This window comes from Acipenser ruthenus, chromosome 14 (assembly GCF_902713425.1).
Source record: "Acipenser ruthenus chromosome 14, fAciRut3.2 maternal haplotype, whole genome shotgun sequence".
Taxonomy (NCBI): Eukaryota; Metazoa; Chordata; class Actinopteri; order Acipenseriformes; family Acipenseridae; genus Acipenser; species Acipenser ruthenus.
This window is the reverse complement of record NC_081202.1, coordinates 2,887,007-2,909,051: the sequence shown is the minus strand read 5'-3', so window position 1 is coordinate 2,909,051 and position 22,045 is coordinate 2,887,007. Positions and strand designations below refer to the sequence as shown.

The 22,045-nt window shown below is 37.4% G+C and overlaps 1 protein-coding gene across 13 annotated transcripts in view; it reads left to right on the top strand.

Annotated features, from left to right (window-relative positions):
- Positions 1-22,045, top strand: part of LOC117419803 (pleckstrin homology domain-containing family A member 5-like) — a 112,226-nt gene that overhangs the window by 52,929 nt on the left and 37,252 nt on the right. For 10 of the 13 annotated variants that reach the window (XR_009307217.1, XR_009307218.1, XM_058985561.1 and 7 more), the window contains one exon: positions 16,977-17,060. Coding sequence is in view for 8 of the 13 variants with exons in the window: in XM_058985561.1 (XP_058841544.1) it covers positions 16,977-17,060 (84 nt within the window). In the remaining 5 variants the exon portion in view is untranslated. Of the gene's footprint in view, positions 1-431; positions 561-622; positions 661-16,052; positions 16,097-16,976; positions 17,061-22,045 lie in introns of those variants that run through there. The other 3 variants (XM_058985567.1, XM_058985568.1, XM_058985565.1) reach the window with 3 other exon arrangements.

Here is a 22,045-nt window from a genome sequence, read left to right as displayed (position 1 = left end):
TAAAATCATCAGTGTTATCATGATAAACATAATTTCAATTATTACATACATTAAAAAAAAAATTAATTCATTTAATTAACTTATTACTCAATGCTGTGATTGTGTTGGATTTCAGATCTAGGCGTGCACAGTCTGTTCACACCCCTTTGTTTTCACTTGGCTACTAACTGTGTCTCCTGTCCCGTAGAGGTTTGAGAAGCAGCCTTTCAACAACAACAACAGTGGCACAGCGATCAATTGAAGAGCTGTGTTTGCATATTGTATTTTCTGTTGGGACTGACACAAAGCGTGTGCTTTTTTTGTTTTTGTTTTGGCCTGTCTATCTTTCTTTTCTGCAGTAGAAAAGAACTATAGAAGAGAGTGGGGTTTTTCCACATAATGCTGTGCTGGAGTGTGACATCACCCCTGGTTTCAGGTTTCCACTGAAGCCAGGATCCTTGACAGCTGTGCTGCTTTATTTCCTCTTGTGTTCAGAGGGTGAGCGCACACAAGGGGGAACGGCTTCACAGGAGCATGTTCCATCCATGAACCTGCCAAACGCTGGCTTCTGACTGATGAGGGTGAGCATCTGGAGTTTCATTTCTATAAAAAAAAAAAAAAAAAATTAAAAGCAGGCACCACTTTCGTTTCTTCAGTTCTTTTATGCCCTGGGAATCAATAGTAAGTAAAGCTGCAAAGTGATTGTTTGTTTGTTTGTTTGTTTTGTTTTTGTTGTATTTTTATTGGAACAATGTTTTGTATTGTACTAGTGTGCTTGGGAAGATGGCATTTTCTGTTCCTTGTGTTTTTGGAGGAGAATTGTCTGGTCTGCTTTACCTTCAATGCTCCCATTAGAAATTTAGTGCAGTCTGCCATAGGTTTTCTTTTTTTTTTTTTTTTTTTGCTAGCACAAGGACTACCTTTTTATTATTGGAAATGTATTAACCGTTTATTTAATTTCTGTGTACTATGTGTGTGTTTCATTTTATAATGTTTGCAATAATGAGTTCTATTGCTCCAATATTGAGTATTTATTTTATTTATTAATTGTGTTCCTTGTAGCTGGCTTTCAGCTTTGACATTTTGATCCGTCTCAATTTTAGTTTATATATATATATAATATATATATATATATATATATATATATATATATATATATATATATATATATATATATATATATATATATATATATATATATATATAATATAATCTTTTCATACAGCGCCAGCCTAGCATCTATTTGGACGATTGCATTAAATATTTCATGCTGAAAAGACATGACGTTAAACCATGCTAAAAACAGAGTACAGTGTGGTCACAAGAGGGTTTTTCTGTGCATAAACAGTTTCTTGTGTTTTTTTTAATTAAAATGAGATGGAGCACTTTTGATAGCTTCTTTGCTAGGTTGTGTTCATGCTTTGGTTTGGGGTGGGTATGCACCAGAGTAAACCTGTTCAGTTCATACTGCATGTTTATCTTATCCTTAGCTTTTTTATTTATAATGATCCAGAACAGTGGTGTTTTTTTCTAATTACAGGGCAGTGTGGTGTGGGGGGCCCCAAGGTCTTTTCCTGTCCAATTAACCTCTGCTGTAGTTTGACCTGCTTGGTCAGGATTCACTCATACGGTTTCTATTGGTTCTGCACAGAACAACATTGGATTATCTTGCTTGGCTGGTTCCCTTTTGTAAGCAAATTAGTGATGGACTAATTTCAAGTTGCTCTTCTGAATCAAACTATGTAATGAAGCAAAATACTGCTTTTTATTCCTGCCTCTAGTTCCATGTTGAAAACCTGTACAGATTCAACCGGTGTCACATTTAATGTTCCCCAGATAAGTAGACTACTGTATATGATTTACAGTAATACAAGTAAAAAAAACTGAAAAAGGGTTGTTTAGATCTGCTTTTATTTCGTTTTGTATTATTGCCAACTTCTGTAAAAAAAAAAAAAAAAAAAAATACAAGCATGTAACTAAAGTAATTTTCTCTTGCAAAACCTGATACCTGGTAAAACCAAGTAATTTTAAACCACCCTTGTTTTATGGTCTTGCTGTCAAGGACGCCATTCTTTCAACACAGCTGACCTTTTAAAGAGGTCTAGGAAAATAACTCCACTCAGAACAGCAGGCTGCTGGTGGAGTCTACTGCTCTTACACCAGCAAGTGTGGTACATCTTGCATCCACTAGGGGCAGTGTGTAGCATGGGGGACAGGTGATGGTTACACTCTGGTGTACCTGATGTACTGTACTTGCAGTTTAGACATGATTATGAGAGCTGTGTTTAATGTTGTGTGCTGCTCTTGATTAGTATAAATACAGTACATGTGGCATTAGAGACCCACATCTCCTTGATTGTCTAGTTATTGCTTGCTAAAAATGCTCTGTCCTGTAATGACCTGTATCAATCTTTAATAGCTTGGTGCACATGAGCTATACTATGGTATTAGAAAACACCAAGGATATGTTTAAATGGAGGGGGAGGGGGTTGCTTCTGCTGTGTGACTTTAATTTAAAAGGTTTTTTTTTTATGAGCAACTCAAGCTTTCCTTATTTAAACACTGATTGAGAATAATTGATGGAAATGAAGGACTGGCTGTGGTTTTGTGTGTGCGTGTGTGTATGTAATGACCTTCAGAGTTGTAGATTGCTTTGCCCACAAAGTTTGCTAATGACTAGCTTTGTACCATTAGCTTAACATTTTAATTTCCTGCCCTGCAACATGAGATGCTTTTTTGTTGTTGTTTTATCTCCACCTAGTGATTTTCAGTAATGCTGGATGGCTATTTTATAACATAAATTTAGTTTAGTGCAGCAGGCCTTTCCCTGCCACCTGATAGTGTGTAATTTTGAAATTTTCCATTGAATGGCTATCAATGTCCTGTTCCAGCAGTGCTGATAAAAGGTGCCACACTTTAGTAATGGGAGTTTGACTGGCAGAATGGAGCAGGAAATGTCTCTGCTAACCATAGGGTGTTTTAGTCTGCCTCAGATATGCAATTACAGTTTAATGAAGAATGACTCCTGCACAGTGCTGTACAATAGTTAAGGTTTTTTGTGGTACAACAAGAAGACAAAAATTATGACATTGATGCTGGTAAACAACTGCATTGAGTTCTCAAGCTGCTTTTGTTTATTTGAAGTAGAAGAAGCCTTTTGTCTTGGGATGGCGTAGTCTTCCGCATGGTAATCAGGGAAATAGAAGCAGAATCTGGTATGGGCAACATTATTGCACTTTGCCCTCATTCCAGTTCTATGTCATGTGCTTGGATAAAATAATGCTTTAATCCCTGTGTTGGGGGAGTGACTTTTGGGAACAAGGGTTATATTTGAGGGGTCAGCACGCACTTCTTTTTTAGACCATTTGCACTACTGTGTTTTATTAAAAACATGTACTTTTTCACCAGTGTTGCTCCATCTCTAAACAAAAGCATCTTCTATTTCTTTATCACATCTCCATAATATTAAACCTCATACTGTGCTGTAGACTGAAGTTTGCAAGATTGCACTCACATTAAACAATGGAAGAATTATCGTAGAATCTGCTAAATAGCAGTACAGAAAGTATGCCTCTATGCTGTATGATCCACATGCACATGGTGGTGGTGGTGGTGGTGGGGGGGGTGGGGGGTGGGGGGGGGGGGGTGGGGGGTGGGGGGGGGGGGGGGGGGGGGGGGTGGGGGGTGGGGGGGGGGGGGCGGGGTAATACTGGTGTAACATTGTGGCACTAGGCAAGTTCATTTTTGCAAATATTCTTAGACCCGGCCTTTTTTTACTATACGTACAGTACTGGGCATGACTTCAGTGCTGTATTATAAATCCATTCTTACTGTTGCTGTTCCAGTGATTTATTTTGGTCATGAAAACAATGTTGATGCATTTCATTATATCAGTCTTATAGAGGTCAGGTACTTTTACCATTGGCAACTGAGTTACAATGTAATGACCTTCATCCAGTAAGAACAATACATCTGTACAGAAGAATGAGATGGAATGAGGCATTTTCAGAGTGGACATGATGACCTGCAGACCATTAAGATCCTTTTGAAAATGCTTCAGCATCCGTATGCTGGTGTGTACATGCACTGCTTTGTGTTTTTTGTTGCATGAAGGTTTTTCAGATAACCTTATTAAAATTAGCATTTTTGACAAGCTGTAGCTACATGTGCAATGCTAATGGGTTTTAAAAGTCTACTTGACTTTATGATTTTTAACTAGGCTTGGTTGTGGGCCATCATATTTTCCAAGTGTGGTACTCTAATTGAGCCCTTTTATACTGCCAGTGTGATGCTTTGTCAAGAATTTGTTTCATCTTTTGTTAAGCCCATTAGTGCATTAAAATAATTGGCTACCCTTTGAAACTGCGGTTATTATGTGCCGGGAACAAAGCAAGCAGCAGGTTAGAACTGGCTGTGCTCCAGGGGTTGCAGTGGAAGTTTAGTGGCTTCTCTGTTGTTTGAAGACACTTGGTCTGACATTTTGGGCTAAATTCTCAAAGCTACCGCATTTACTTCAAATTGTCATTAGCACTTTTTTCACCCAAAAGGAGAAACACACCCAATAAAAGCTACCAAACCAGATATAAACAACCTAAGAGCTTTTTTTTTTTTTTTTTTTAAATGTAGGAACTTGTAAGTAGTCAAGTTGTTTCTTATTTTTTTTAGAATTGTACTTTTCTTTTTTTTTTTTTAAATGCAATCATCATAGGAGCCATGGCAATCTTCACACAAGCAGTCATTACAGTAGAACACTCTGTCCTTCTACTGTAATAGTTCAGTTGCTTGTGTGAGAATAGATGGAATAAAAATACACAAAATAAATAAATCTGTTCAATCCTTTAACAATTGTATTGATTTGTTTAAGGTATCAAAGTCCCAGATAGTCAGTTGGCTGATTTTTAAATAGTCGATTTTTTAAATCAATTGATTTTTTTAAAATCAATGATTTAAAATATTTTTTTCATTTACTACCTATTATATAGTTTCTCTAGGAAAAGTGTGTTTTAAAAACCTTTTGTTAACACAAACATCTTAAACTCTTACTGTCTATAAACTAAAACTCTTAGTTCTGTATTCTGATCACAGCACAAATGTGAGTGCAAGCGTGAACGACGCATGCTCCCGATTCTGTGACGCATAAATGGAGCGAAGGCGTAAAAAAGAATAATAATACTGCACTGAAAGGGTATTCTGAAGACATGTCCTGCCCCGTTATAGAGCGCCTGACCCATCATTAACATATTCACCGACGCGATTCTGATGACAGTGCAGTGGGATCCCAAATAGACAATTGAGATCTGTGTTAAGACCCGCTGAAACCAGGTTTATTTAGTGGTGCAATCAGGAACTTCAACAATTGAACACACTATAAAAAGCAAAGCAGTCCTAAGTAACAACTGCATGTGTTTGGACTGACACAGAACGAGGAAATCAAAGAAAGAAAAGTAAAAGAAAAGAATGACTGGGATGAGTGAGGGGGATTTTTCTCTGGTGTACTATGTGCTGCTGTACAGCATTGGCCTGTGTTCATTACCAGTGGCCACACGTTGTAAAACCTACAATTGGGGGAAATTCAGTTCCACTAAATTGCAGAGGATCTGAATATGGCCACTGTTTAAATAACAGATTTTATGGTTATGAATATCTAACATCCAATCGTAGACTTTTTAATTGCTATGTATGTATGTATGTATGTATGTATGTGTGCATATATATAAACTTGGTAGGACTCGTGTATTGATTATTTTAAATGACAATATTTGAATAAATTGAATAGACCCCCCCATTTGTCATTTTTTAAAATGTTTTAATGTGTAAAATAAAAAAAGTGGTTTGAATCCCTTGTTTTGTGGTACATCAATAAGACCCATCAATCAGTGTAGGTTATACAGCTTTGATTTATGACCCCAAAACAATTTGATCCAATTTCCTGTTAGGAAATTGGAGCTACTGTAAGAAGCAGCCAGTCCCCCCTCATTGGCATTGTGCAGCACTACTTTGTAAGGATTACGTACTGAATTCTATTATACAGGAGACTCAACCCAGCAGTCAACCCAGCTGCTGTAGTAAATGATTATTGATCAATACACAACCAGGTTTCATGCTACTGCAACTAGAAGCTTTCTGTATGTCTGCAAGAAGTTACTAAAACGAATGTAAGTCGTGTTCTAGAAAATGCTCATTTTAAAGCACACTGCTGTAATTATCCAATATGGGTGTGTGTGTGTGTGTGCTATATACTTCTGAATATAATATAACTTTCATACTGTAGAACTTTATTTCTGCCTAGTTAGAAATGTGTCCATCTCACATGTGGTTTATACTTCACTAGTCCTTAAGGGGCTAGAAACGCTTGGAGCTTAACAAAAAGTAGCTTAAAACTTCATTAAGAGCTGTGCTGTTTCTGACTAACACCCTAAGAACATATAATCATTTTTACTTTACTGAATCACTTTATAATCCATCATGTTTTCAGCAATACCCTACTAGAGTGTACCACAAATTACCTTTTGCAGTAGCTGTTGTTGGAAGGGTAAGCACAGTAGCTGGGGATTTCAAGATCCTTCTGGTTAGCAGCCCTTATCTTGCACGAATCACAGCATCAGCACAGTGCCTCAAGAAAGATGCCGGTCACAACCTGCTTTTGAAAATTCAATTTTATAACCTACGTTTATGAAGTTTTAAATGCAAATCGAATCATACATACTTGTATTCCTATAAAAAAAAATAATAATAATAATCTTCCAAGTGATGAAAGTTGTAATGCTGTACCACTTCAAATTATAAAATGGTTGAATGTTTTGATACCTTAAATCCTTGAACCAATTAATCTTTAAAGTGCGTGCTTCAGATCTTACCATTTCATGAGCTATTCATTTTGGTTAGCCGCCTTATTTTGGTTTAAGTGCATTTCAGCGGCAGTACGCAAATGCTGAGTGCAAAGAAGGAAGAACAGTAGTTGTTTCAATATTATACTCCACTGCCAGTTTGAATCCCTTTCAAATAAAACCCAAAGCAACAGATCTATAAATAGTGCTTTAGTGTTTCCAACATATAACCCAGATGTGACTTAAGTACTCTGTATTTATCCTGTCCCACCCCTTCCCACTGTAAACCAAATCTGTTCTTGTTTTGTGTTTATTTTAGGCAAATTCAGCTTCAGCATTTTCATTCCAACGGCTGGATGTTCATGTAAATAACTGCACATGCCATCACCTTGAAGCCTTTAATATGAATGTGTGTTGGGCTTGGGAATGCAAGACGCTCGTTCTGTTTTCTTAGTCTTTTTGTTGTTGTTATCCATGGTCCTGTGTGCAACATCTCCTCCACCACATGCAGTAAAATACTGCCTGTTCAGCCATTCGAAGAAACTACAGTGCCCATGAGAGTTTGTTCTGCCGGTAATGGAACGAAAGCTGCTGTTTAAAAAACATTTTTCAAAATAATGACTGTATACCTTGAAAAACTGAGAATAAAACAACGGCTGCACAGTGTGTGTGTGTGTGTGTGTGTGTGTGTGTCTCTCTCTCTCTCTCTCAGTACTAAACAGTAGTACTAGTTTGTAGAATTAGGCCTATGTGTTTTTATACCCAGTTACAAGAAGGTTCCACATTATATGGTCTAGGTCTAACACATTTTCATAGACCTCGTCCTACTTGCATTGACCATAATAATGACATTTTTAGTTAATTTACAGGGTATCAACAACTCAATACTTCACATGTACAGGAGGCACAAAACCTGGCAATACAAAGTCAGTTACGCATGTCTGCCACAAATAATTGTATAGCCGTTTCGCAATTTAATTGTCTACAGTAGCTTCAGGCTGTGCTGGCCGTACTTGTAGCCTTTGTGCTGTCTATCGCACTTTACAATACGGCTCTTTGTATTTTAGGTTTTCCCTTTCTGTTGACTTGCATGTGAATCTTTATTTCAAGCCTAAGTGGTGAGTAATTCTAACAGGAAGTCCAGCCACCCCAGACCATTAAAAACATGCAAGAGGCACGAAACGGGGGCACCACATTGTTCGGGTTTTGCTGTTGTACAGAATAGTTGTTTGATTCTCTTAACATTTTTTACAATACAATTAGAAATGTGGCCCATTCACCATAATATATATTCGAGTTCAGCACGGGTACCCGTCGGGTTTTAAATTACCCGACCCTGGTCTCTTTTTTTTTTTTTTTACTACCCGGGTATCGATTTATTAATTTTGAAAATATGACAATGCAGTTGTAAGCGCGGGTCTCTGGCTGGCGCAATAAAGACAACATTAAAACAAGCTTTGCATTGAGCCTGTTCTTAACTGACAGGATATCAAGGTTTTACAGAAAACAATTACACACAGCGGCAAGTACACCTCATCAATAATAACTGCGAAGACTATTCTATTCTCAGGAACTAAATCGGAAAGAAAACAACATCCTGCAGGACGTATGTCAGTGATAACTCTGTGATCCATTAATAATAATAACTGTGTGGCCAAGAGTTGGCTTCTTTAGAAAGAAATGTGTAATTGGTTGGTTTTTTCTCAGTTTCATGTTAGTGCTGCACTGTAAACCAGAGTACAAAGTAACTTGGGAAACTGACTAATGAGAAACGCCTTTGTGGCGTGAATTTTACATACCCTAGTGTCTGTACTGTTATGGTATTACATTTGTATTTTCCCCAAACGTTTTTCAGCTAAAGCGAACTGAATTAACTAACATAACAGTGTACTAATAGAAACTGTAACCGTACAAATGTACTGTATATCAAAATACAGCCTCAGCTGCCTCAATGGACGCTACGCGCCTGGTAGTTATTTCCATACTACTTGTTTGTACCCCACTGAGTGTTCAGAGTTCGGAGAGAGTAATTATATTGCTCCAGCAGATAGTTTATGAAAACTAGTGATATGTAACATACAGGGTGGCTTCAAAGTCACCACAGTATGAAACTGAGTGCTCTGGTCATGGTTTCTGTGCTGCACTTGAAAGTACTTTGAAACAAGAACATTTCACCAGCAAGAAATGTTTGCTAATTTCGCGTTTATTAAAAATCCGCAAAATGAATGTGCCGTGAAATATATTATTCATACATGTGCCGTACGTTTAAAGAAAAAGAAGCGCAAACATTTATTGCAGCAAAAATATACCTTGAAGGCCATTATCGAAATTAAGTTGCTGCAAAAAAATCCTGTTTTACAGTATTGGCACAGGTTAACGATGACAAAGTAAACCATATTCTGCATGTTGAATTGTACAACATTGTACATTTGAGTATTTTGTTGCAAGCCCCATATTTTTTGTAATTATTTAAAACACCTGCTGTATAGAATGCATGCTGATACCACCTTCACTATCTGATACAATCAGGACTAAAAATAAATTGTTTTTCTTTTCTAAGTGTTTTATAACTGTATTTGTTTTTAACGTAAAGAAAAAAAAATACTGATTTTAATAAAAGCCTGTACTGTAACTCGCTGTGTATAAACTGACTGGAAGTAACAGAGTGAAATTCTTCTGCCCCAAGTTTGGTCTTCTGGGTCTGAAATGTCCTGACATCCTTGCTGTCAGCCTTGGCATTTTAGTATGGATCTCAAATTTAGGAATTAAGATAACTATCTATGTGCGCCCTTTCGAAAAGTACAATACAGTAGGGCCGAATCGTGAACGATGACTTTGTTTCTTTTCCTTTGCATTCTTGTGCAGAACAGAGTTGTAGAGGAACTCCATTTGAAGATTCCTTCTTGTGGATTGCATTTGACCGCTCCAAGGATACATTTACTGCATCTAAGGACACTTGGCTTGACAATTTTAATGCTGTCATTTCTCACCCTGACCTGTTTCCTCTTTAGTCTGATTTCCCAATCTGTCTCCTGGTGCCCTCCGCTTCCATCTTGATAAATCATGGTTACAGTTAATTGGTGTGATTTGTTACCTGCTGTACTGTGGTTGGTATTAGGGCTGTTTAAAACTGCCCATGCCTCATTTTAGTTTACTACTAAATCTGTTTAAATTAACAAGACAGTAAATGCATTTGTTACTTTGAGGGAGAGCCACTCGCCCAGTCCAGGTCTTTGTTATAAGGATGTTCTAAACTGCTTAATTAGACCAATTAGACCTGCATTCATGTCTTATACAGTAGCAGGTCATCTTTTCATCACCTGCTTATCCTGTAGTATAATGGCCCTCCAGGATTGGAATTGCCCTCTCCTCTATTAGGTTATTCCTTTCTTCATTTTCTATTCATACGCTCGATATTGGTTGATAAATGGGGGTCAATGTATTTTATAGAGTTTAATTATTAGCAATTATAGAGTTTAATTACTCAATTTCAGTGTGCCATTTTACCTTTTTTAATGTATAAGCTGTTTCCAACTGCGGATTGTGCTCTTATAATATGGAAGTGTAAATGGTATCATTTTAATTTTTTTTTACACATCTTTCATTTACTTTGGAGGTTTATGAAGAAAATGCATTACCAACTTGAGTTCACTGTACCATTCTGGTTGGATAAATATAAAAATGCATCCTAGCCTTGCTGTAAATTTTAGCACTGAGCTGCTTGAAATGCTCCAGTAGTAGATAGACGTGTTTTGGTTTTGCATAATTACAAGGTAGGATTTAGAGGATATATGGCTAGTTTGAAGCGCTTGGTGGTGTTTTTTTTTTTTTTTTCAAGTGATCACTTGAAAATCAGAACCTGTGTCCTGCACAGCTACTGTATTTTGTAATGGCGAATAACAGATGGAAAAACATAGGGACTACAGTAGTTATGAATACGAATGCTTGGAGAGAATCCAGATCACTGTGTCTTTTTACTGCTCAGCGTGGGCTGAGGTAAGGCTAAAGGATTTCTATAGCCACTAACCACATCCTATGGAACAGCTAATGTGATGCGTACAGTAAGAATATAACATTGCAAATGAAGCTGTGAGCTACTATTTGGATGTAGTAAGAGTATACTGTATGATCAATTATGATCTGCAGTAAGGTGCTGTGCTGGAATTTCACGTTTCATTGAATTTAATTTTGCAGGCACTTGATGGTGAATTTAATAGTACAGTACTTGTATACAGCTGTGGCCAAAAGTTTAGCATCACCTAGAATTTTACGATTTGAGACCAAGTAAAAAAATAAATATATATATACAGCTCTGGAAAAAATTAAGAGACCACTGCAAAATTATCAGTTTCTCTGGTTTTACTATTTATAGGTATGTGTTTGGGTAAAATGAACATTTTTGTTTTATTCTATAAACTACTGACAACATTTCTCCCAAATTCCAAATAAAAATATTGTCATTTAGAGCATTTATTTGCAGAAAATGACAACTGGTCAAAATAACAAAAAAGATGCAGTGTTGTCAGACCTAGAATGATGCAAAGAAAATAAGTTCATATTCATTTTTAAACAACACAATACTAATGTTTTAACTTAGGAAGAGTTCAGAAATCAATATTTGGTGGAATAACCCTGATTTTCAAGCACAGCTTTCATGCGTCTTGGCATGCTCTCCACCAGTCTTTCACATTGATGTTGGGTGACTTTATGCCACTCCTGGCGCAGAAATACAAGCAGCTCGGCTTTGTTTGATGGCTTGTGACCATCCATCTTCCTCTTGATCACTTTCCAGAGGTTTTCAATGGGGTTCAGGTCTGGAGATTGGGCTGGCCATGACAGGGTCTTGATCTGGTGGTCCTCCATCCACACCTTGATTGACCTGGCTGTGTGGCATGGAGCATAGTCCTGCTGGAAAAACCAATCCTCAGAGTTGGGGAACATTGTCAGGGCAGAAGGAAGCAAGTTTTCTTCCAGGACAACCTTGTACTTGGCTTGCTTCATGCGTCCTTCACAAAAACAAATCTGACCGATTCCAGCCTTGCTGAAGCACCCCCAGATGAGTCCAATTTTCAGCTTTGCCCAACACCTTGTCGTCTAATGGTTAGACAGAGACCTGGAGAGGCCTACAAGCCACAGTGTCTCGCACCCACTGTGAAATGTGGTGGAGGATCGGTGATGATCTGGGGGTGCTTCAGCAAGGCTGGAATCGGGCAGCTTTGGCATGAAGCAAGCCAAGTACAAGGTTGTCCTGAAAGAAAACTTGCTAGAACCTTCTGCTCTGACAATGTTCCCCAACTCTGAGGATTTCCAGCAGGACAATGCTCCATGCCACACAGCCAGGTCAATCAAGGTGTGGATGGAGGACCACCAGATCAAGACCCTGTCATGGCCAGCACAATCTCCAGACCTGAACCCCATTGAAAACCTCTGGAATGTGATCAAGAGGAAGATGGATGGTCACAAGCCATCAAACAAAGCCAAGCTGCTTGTATTTTTGCGCCAGGAGTGGCATAAAGTCACCCAACATCAATGTGAAAGACTGGTGGAGAGCATGCCAAGACGCATGAAAGCTGTGCTTGAAAATCAGGGTTATTCCACCAAATATTGATTTCTGAACTCTTCCTAAGTTAAAACATTAGTATTGTGTTGTTTTAAAAATGAATATGAACTTATTTTCTTTGCATTATTCGAGGTCTGACAACACTGCATCTTTTTTGTTATTTTGACCAGTTGTCATTTTCTGCAAATAAATGCTCTAAATGACAATATTTTTATTTGGAATTTGGGAGAAATGTTGTCAGTAGTTTATAGAATAAAACAAAAATGTTCATTTTACCCAAACACATACCTATAAATAGTAAAACCAGAGAAACTGATAATTTTGCAGTGGTCTCTTAATTTTTTCCAGAGCTGTGTATATATATATATATATATATATATATATATATATATATATATATATATATATATATATATATATATATATATATATATATATATACACATACTGTCTATATTATGAATTAACATATGTTCTGTCTTATTTATGAAATGGTGAAGTACAAAATGGTATCCAAAAGTCTAATAGTTTAGTATTTAATGTTTTGAAATGAAATGTCATATTTTTCAATTTATCAGTTTTACGTTAAGTATATGGGAAAACTACAACGTGCTAGTAATTCAATATGTTAACGTAACATTATTCAGCAGGTTTCATTCAACTTTTATGAAACAATGTGTTCATTCTTAGGGGTGTGTACCTTTAGCTTGATGACAATACGATATATACCTCGATACATGGGCTGCGATACGATACGTATCATGAGACAACTAATATAGCACAATGCTAACTGGAAAAACTTGAGATCCTGAATAATTCTAGGGGCAGCACTGTGGAGTAGTGGTTGAGGCTCTGGACTCTTGACCGGAGGGTTGTGGGTTCAATCCCAGGTGGGGGACACTGCTGCTGTACCCTTGAGCAAGGTACTTTACCTCGATTGCTCCAGTAAAAACCCAACTGTATAAACGGGTAATTGTATGTAAAAATAATGTGATATCTTGTAACAATTGTAAGTTGCCCTGGATAAGGGCGTCTGCTAAGAAATAAATAATAATAATAATTCTAATGTTAATGAAACATTTTATTATTCAATCTCATTAACTGTGTTCCGGAAACAAGTGTAAATAACCATTTTTACAAAAGCAAGGACAGAGCAAACATACTACTCATTCTTCAATAAAGAAATAGCTCTATACCAAACAATATATTCATATTGACTATAAGACATCAAAAGAAATGAGAGGCATTACCTTTTTTAAACCAAAAGTGAGGTTTTTTTCTGTGTATATATGAAATGCCTACAGTCCTGACATTTCCAACATATATTTATAATAAGCTGACACCCTGGGATCCTTCAAGAAGCTGCTTGATGAGATTCTGGGATCAATAAGCTACTAACAACCAAACGAACAAGATTTGCCGAATGGCCTCCTCTCGTTTGTAAACGTTCTTATGTTCTTAATAAGTAACCTTCTAAAATATATATATAAAAATAACAATAATAACAATACTCCTTGTTTAAAACCCATTTCTTTATGCAATATGGCATTGTGGTCTGCTTTGCAAATGGCAAGAACACCTACAGCAGGGGTGCCCAGCTCTGGACCTAGAGGGCCATAGCCTAGCAGGTTTATAGGTCTCTGTAAATCAGTGCAGTCTACATCGATATTGTGGCATCTTCTCAAGTGCACGGAAAGATTAGTTGTATTTATTTCCAGTGTACTTAACTTCTGTTCAGCATGTCTTGCAAATCGCATTTGACTTATCAAGCTTGTTTCCATTTTCATGTAGAAAAAAAACAGAGTGCTTCCACACTTTGTATTTAAGCTTAGTTGGAGCGTTTTGTATAGGTTTAGGGTTAGGTTTGGGTTTATTCTCTGTTGTTCTTTTGCGTCCGCCATCGCTTCTGCTGTGAGGAATGCACTGTAATGACGTAAACAATATCTGACCCAGGAAGTAAAGTAAAGCAGGTGATCACGCGCAGTCCCGTGCCACTTTATTTTTCAGTAAAGCATGTTGCATTATCACTATGTTTACTTAATGAGTTGCTGTGCATTTGTATCGGTATAAATGATTCCTTATCGATTTGAACCAAACCTAGAGTCTGGATCGATATATCGTCCATACCGGTGAATCGTTACACCACTATTAATTCTATAGGGTGATGCAAAACTTTGGGCCATAGCTGTAGGTTTTTCCTAGAATACGTGACACACAAACGATTTCCATCTATTTTTATCTTTGAGTCAGAACGCTCTGTGACAGGCGTAAAGAACATTCAATAATGCAGTGTCTGCATGAGTTAGTCATGCTGGCTTGCTGACAGGCCTGCGCTACAACTTTCCTGACATGATGTGAAAGAAAATGGTCCTAACTATGACACGGACACGCACACGCACACGCACAGGTTATTGGGCATTTAATTGTTTTGATTTATGGCACTAGACCCCTGCTGCAACAAACATAGATGTGTTTTTTATTTTCTTTCCCCCTCAAGGATGCTGTTATGAAATGTCAGCATTGAGGGTGGGTGGGGGGTAGTGGTACTCTGCCCCTCAAGCAGTTATAAACATACTTGATTCACCAACAAATGCAGTATTGTTACTTCTATTCAAATTCTGTTGCTTTCTTGGCATACAGATTTAGTATTGTACCATCCTTTTATAAGAGTATCTTCTCTGTACACTAATTGGGACTTGCAGTACGTGTGGGTAGTGTGCTTTAGGTAACCGAGTCACTGAAGCATATCATCTAGCGTTTATTTGTCACACACGTACAGTGTCTGAGAATGTATTACATTTCTTAGATTTCATCTAATGGTATTTTATTTATTTTTCAGTCCTTGTTTTGCTTAATGTAATTTCATGGATCGGCCATGTTGACAGTATATTCACAAGTACTAAACTTTACTGAGCAAGGACCCTTTATTAATTCACTGCCCTTGATATTTCACTTATTTTCTACACAATACAATAGTTATAGCCTGCAGTACACACACAGTTAGAGATCTGGGTAATTGTTAGGGGTCTGCAGCATAGCCATATCTAGGCTACACTCCCACGGCATGCTTGGGTTAAAGTTTCGCTGGCTTGGTCACCTATATTAAAGTAAATGTTCGTTGCTGCATTCAAAAGTCTATTTGCTCTGGGGTTACATTTCATTTTATTTGGCGATTGGTTTTTCAGCTGAAATTGTGATATTTACTGTACCCTAGGGCTAAAGTACATGGAGTGTATATATATTTTTAAACACCTGCTGTACAGTGTGCATGCTGGTACCACCTTCCCTTTTACATTTAAATGGCAGGCTTCACTATCTGTTACAGGACTAAAACAAGCATTTTACTTTACTGTACTACATTGTAGACCTCCTGAAATGTTATAAGCCAGTCTCTATGTTGCAATGAGAAATCAAAGAGGCGTCTGTTTTGTTGCTGCCCTTTGCTAGTGGTTCTAACACTCCATCATGACAATAATGCATGCTTCACTGCTGGGACAGTAACTGTATTTATAGTTATCTCTATAAAAGAGGCTTTAATCCCTGTACTGAAGCAGGATGTGTGTATCACTATTGCTGTGATTAGGGCATGACTGGGGAACAGTGCTGAAGCTACAGTCCTGAATTAGGATTTTCTATTTTTAAAAACAAAACAAGAAGTACAAGAACTAGCCTAAACCTGGCAAAACAAGGACTACAGTACCATGCTGAAGTTTACAGTAACTAATATAAGGTCTGTGAATTAAATCCTTGCATATGCAGTATGGGTCTGAAATGTGATGTGTTCAGAGATACTGTTTGTGATGCATAAGGTTTGATTGATGTGTGTGCTGTATTTGTTTTTGTTCAGTGCACTTCTAAACATTGTATGGGGTATTTGTTTTTTTAATTAAATGTTCATGTGGGCCTATTACAGTAAGTCTTAGAAAGTTTTATATATTTTCAGTAATGTAATGTACTTTATAGCCTTGTATGTTTTAACATCTGCATCTGTTTAATCATTTCTGTTGAATTACTGTTAAATTCTGCTCTGAACTAGGCTATATTTTAGGGATTTTGGTTTTTAGCCTCTGTCGAATATTTCAGATGAGTTTTTAAAGTTTTTATTCAAGCCACAAACTGAATCAGAATCATACATTTAGTCATTTAATAGTGGGCAGTTCTAGTGTGGAAGCTTAAAAATAATTGTGTTTTTATCATTTGAAATGTTCCAGTTTGGCTTCTGTTTTGGGGAGGGGGAGTTAGCGTGAGTTCGCTGTCCTGCCTTTTTTTTCTTTTTTGTATAACTGCTGCATCAGTTTGGCTACTGTAGTCCTTGCCATGTTTGCAGTGATGCTGTGTTTTTGGTATTTGGGTTTCACCATACTGTTAAATTCCACTTTCAGCTGCTTAGAACATGGTTACAGGACATTCCATATTGATGCTGCAATTCTTCAATAACCCTTTTCAGCAAGTCGTTTTGTTCCACAGTCAGCAGGAGTTTGTCTGCCACTTACGGGCTGTGTATCTGTGCATTTGATCACCACTGAAATTGCAAAGCAGATAATCTGCCACTACAGATTGCAATGAGTTTGACGTCCTGATTCTTTTCTTTTTTTTTTCTTTCTCTACAGTCACAATGAGAGGAAGGTAACTTGCAAACACCCTGTCTCAGGTCAGCCATCACAGGACAACTGCATCTTTGTTGTGAACGAACAGTAAGTAATTGTTTTTAGTCCTTCTTTTTTTTTTTTTTTTTCTAATATGAAAATAATGGAAAATTATTGGTTATGTTAGAGCTGGGACAACCTTTTTTTAATAATAATAAACAGTACTTGATGTATTTAGTGGCAATATAACCATTTTTTCTATCAGTTCATTTGATTTATGACAGTGATAAGGTATTGTGCAAAAGAAACCGATGCATCAATAATGCAGTAGATAACACATGGTAGAGTTTCTTTTTCTAAAAAAAACCTGCCTTTCCTAGTGCAGCTGTCCCCTCTTCCTGACTTGTATCCTATCATTGATTCGTTCTGAATACTTTAAACCCCTTTTAAATGTAAATTCCTATTGGAGACTCTGATTACAATTAGGAATGGAGGCTTGTTATAAAACTACATTAGTTAATACAGAGGATTTAAAACAGAAATTGTGGTGAAATGAAAAAAAAAAAAGCCTACACATTTTTGGGTGGGGTGGGGAGGTTTACATGAAACTTAAATACTGTAGCTAAAAATGAAATTAATAAAAACAGAAAAACAGAAGCCCTGCATGTAAACATGAAAACCACAGTTGTATGCTAAATGTGTCCGTCCCTAATTGGCTTGCTCAGATAAGTGCTTTTTAAAAAGGGCGATGCAGAATTAGTTTGGAAGGTTTCAGCTTTCCAACCCAGGTTCACCTCTACTGCCGTAATGATTCAGCTTGCCTAATAAATGCACTTCAGTGTTATGTGAACTCTCAGAAGCCTTGCGTTAATAACAGATTGCAGCATGGGCTACTGTGCCACCCAATAATTTACTGCAGCACCAACAGACTGCACAGGGATATGCATGCTTCTTTAAAAACAACATTACTAAGTAAATTAGATCGCATAGCATTTGATACACACCATATGCATTCAATTTGTTAGACTATTTAGCTTGTTTTAAAATACTGTTTAAAAGGCTCATGCCTGGCTTATTGCCTGGAACATTTTAGCAAAGAATAGTTTTGCTGTTTAACCAGTTTAGACTGGAGAATATTGTTTTTTATAGTTGGAGTAAATAATAAAGCCATTGGTGATGGCCAATACTTGGCATTCAACATAGACTACTGTACTTGCTCAATTGATTTTTAATGTTTTCATTTTTCTTTTATGTGGTTTAAAAACCGTGCGCATACATAATTGAAGTGACAAGGGGGTGGGGGGTAGAGGTGCTATTTAGCAAGGATTGTAAGGGCACATTTTCTGAAAGGATTAAAACCCTATTAATGACATAAATCTAGCAAGGACTGACTTGTACACAGAAGGGAGCAGGTACATTTCTGTTCTGGGCAGGCCCTTGCTAGTTTTGTACATTTCAATTTGTTTTATTGCTTTAAGAATATTTCCCCTTGCCCTTGTTGCTAAATCAAGCCCAAGGTGTTTTTGAAGGAGAAACTTCGAGACATTCTGCCTGATAATTAATGGAAGTTTATGAAGAAACTGACAAGTCTCTGTTGGCCAAATCAAGCCGGGCTGTACCTGCTGTGTTTAAACGGGTCAATAGAACTCTGCTGCCGCCTTGATCAAGCATTCCAAAATTGCAGACCAATCCCTATTACTGTAGTTAACTATATCCATGTATCTATCTCCAGATCTGTGCCTGGTTAAGACTGGTTTGGCGCCCACTCAAGAATGTGATATCATAATGTTTTGAACATTAAATGACGTGTATAATTGGGCTTCAATTGTATATAATCCCTTCAATGCAGGGATTCCATAGCGGTTTAGGCTATTCCAGGACTAACATTGTGATCCTGGTACTGGAATTGAAAGATGTTAATTTGTAACTTTTTTGTTCCATGTTATTTTACAAAGAAGGCACATTTTACAAAAAAATAGGTTCTACTGTACAAGTTGAGAGGGAAAACAACAACAAAAAAACAAACGTTCACAGATATACTGTACTGTAGGGTGAATATTAATACAAAAGGCTTGCCAAATTCTTTTCTTTGGGTTCATTTGAGCTTGACAATGGCTTTAATAACCATGACTCACTATCACATTTCAGAGCAGTACTATTAAGTTCATTATGATAGATTGTTAGGGGAATGTGGTGTTAATTTTATAGTTAGTTAATAAGAATTATTCATCATCAGTGATAAGTCTTTGCAATGGTCAATTGTTAACAATCAAATGACACTTTATTAAAGATGAATATCCATTGATTATTGATAATACAGAAACAGAGTTCTTGCAAAATATACTGTTATGCAGAATATAATAGTCGGCTAGTTTTAAACGGTTACAGTCTAGTTGTGCCATACTACCTGCACTGGGGGTTTATCCTCTCAGGACAGGAGTGAAGGATGTCCTCTTGAAATATCTCCTAAAATAAGCCTGTCTGTATCTCTGATCAGTGTATTTATTACAGCTACAGCTCTGGGGCGAGGCCCTTGTGTACACAGCTAATTGGCTACAATACTCTAGATAATACTATTCAGCTCTGGCTATTGAGTCACTCGCCCTATAAAAATGGAGAACAGGATGTTCTCTTTTCTCAGTCGGCTATTTTTATGTCTCACTGATCACATCTCTCCCTCCTCGTATCACGCATTTACACAAACATTTATTTTAACCCTTCAGTCACCCGTTTGATGCTGTGCTAGCGGTCCTTGCATAGCATCACTCATACACACTTTATTTGGTTCGGGCAATCGGTATCCATCCCATTGACAGCATGTATCTGTTACTTATTCAAGCCAGTTTGGTATGATGAGGTCAGACACTGCTTGCAGGGCTACAGATTTTCCATTCTGGGGAATAGCAAATTCCGCTTTTCAAAAATGAACAATTCTGTTTTTTCCCTACTTTTTATTAATAATTAAGCATGGCATTTCAACATAAATATAATGTTGATAGTTAATTTAAATTGCTTGCTTACTTCAGGAAAGTCCCGTCTTCAGCGCAGTACCTTAGGTCTGAGTTTTTCAGCATAGAAGAATGCAGTGCTTTGCATTTGTTGACGGCTTCTTTTTTTTGCTTTCTTGTTTTCTGCGTGTTTACGACTGGCAATATGATTTTAATGGTACTGACTCGTACATGATCAATCGAATGACAGCAACATTTGCAGAATAGTATGGTACCATCCTCATATCGATTGATCAAAAATGTTTTAGCTCTGTCTTTTGCTGTAACATTGCATTCAACTTGGCTGAGTGTAGTACAAAAAACCCTAGAAAACTGGAGTTGCGAAATGAAAAAGACAACACTGCAAAATTCCATTCCCAAAGTGCCTATTTCTGTTCCCTATGCCTAATTCCGGGATTCCGTCTGCGATCGTGAAAAATCAGTATCCCTACGCTTGGTGCTTCGTGAGCACATCACCTTGTATTGTACAGAGTTGTCAAATTTATAATATATCAAAGCCTATGCAGAAAACATGTTCAATTACGTATTCTCTTGGGTTCTTGCCCTTGTCTTGATCTTGAGAAATTAAGATTTATTATGCCTTATACGTTATTCGTACTTTTACACATTCATGAATAATTAAATACCTTTTATGGTCAACATTGATTCTGCGTATGTAAATGGAATATTTTATAGCAAAAAGAAGCACACCATAACTAGAATTTAACATATCAGGTATAATTAAACCCACACAGCTGAAAGCTACTGTAGAAAGGTTTTTATCGGCTTCTATTATTAAATACTATGCTGTTGAAACTTCAAACTGTTAGACCTTATGGTTTTTAGCGTTGGATGATTTATACCATCATCCCACCTTGTCACCTTTTGTTAGGATTAGACTGATATTGGGCTGCTTATCCCACGCTTTGAATGCATATCCAAATATCCAGAGGAAAAGGGGATATGGAGTAGTGGAGGCGGAAGGACATGCCCATATATATGCCACACTTGGAGTACTGCATATATCTAGAGAACCGCTTGTCCAGTTGTGACCGGGACCTTCTTTAGCACAAGTTATTGAGTGCAACATAGGCTGGAGTGTATCTGGACTGTGTGTCCTATCTGCCTGTGCGTTGTCTTTACCCAGTCTATACCGTAGTCTGGGGTGTATCAAGACAGCTTCCCTGTCTCCTTCAGTATGCCCACTAGGATTACCCGTATCTGGAAAACTGCTTTATCCCTTGTGATCAAATCTGGTCTGGACATACTTTTTGCACAATATCTGATAGCTTGAAGTCGCAGTGGACATAGGGTCATGGTCTTCTACTTTTTTTATGTTACTAAAAGCTTTACAGCTGTGGCTGGTGGTGAATGTTACTGACATGCTTGTTTAACCCAGTGAAACCTGGAAGGGAAATCTTGCAGCTTCACCCAGAATATCACCATATAAAGCCAGAGAATTATAAAGGAAAGAGCGACTGTACTGTATGGGAATGAGAAAGTGCTAATGGAAAGCAACACTCTCCATACCCACTCATTGCAGATCATGATTCCATTTCATCTGCCCTTGAATTCTTATTACAAGGCAGCACACATACAGAATTGCATGGCTTCTTATTCCGGCGTCTGACTTAGTGTTGAAAATGAGAGACCATAGTAATGTAAATTACACACATTTGTTCAAACCAGCATGTAGAATGAGTGTGAACAGATTGGGAAGCTACAGTATCAATAGAAAAAAAAAACATTACTGCATTCTTTCTGAGAAACTGCAGAAGTTTTAGACTATTTTTTGTTTTTAGCTTTTTAGTTTTTCTCTTAAATTAGGAAAAACTCACACACCCTCTCTTAAATTGGTTAGACAAATATAATGGGATACTACAGTACAAAGAGATACGCACGCACACATACAAGCAGTCTGTATTTGGAGCATTGTACTGGGACTGTACCCTAGCACTTGAAGCCATGTGGTTTTGAGTCGTGCATTTTTAAAGTTCTCCTGATCTGCTGCTGCATGACCCAGTTCCAGTACAGAACAGTATAAATGCAAATTAAAATGCAGAAAATACGGGGGAAGGGACAGGACTGACAGAACCTCCAGCTGCC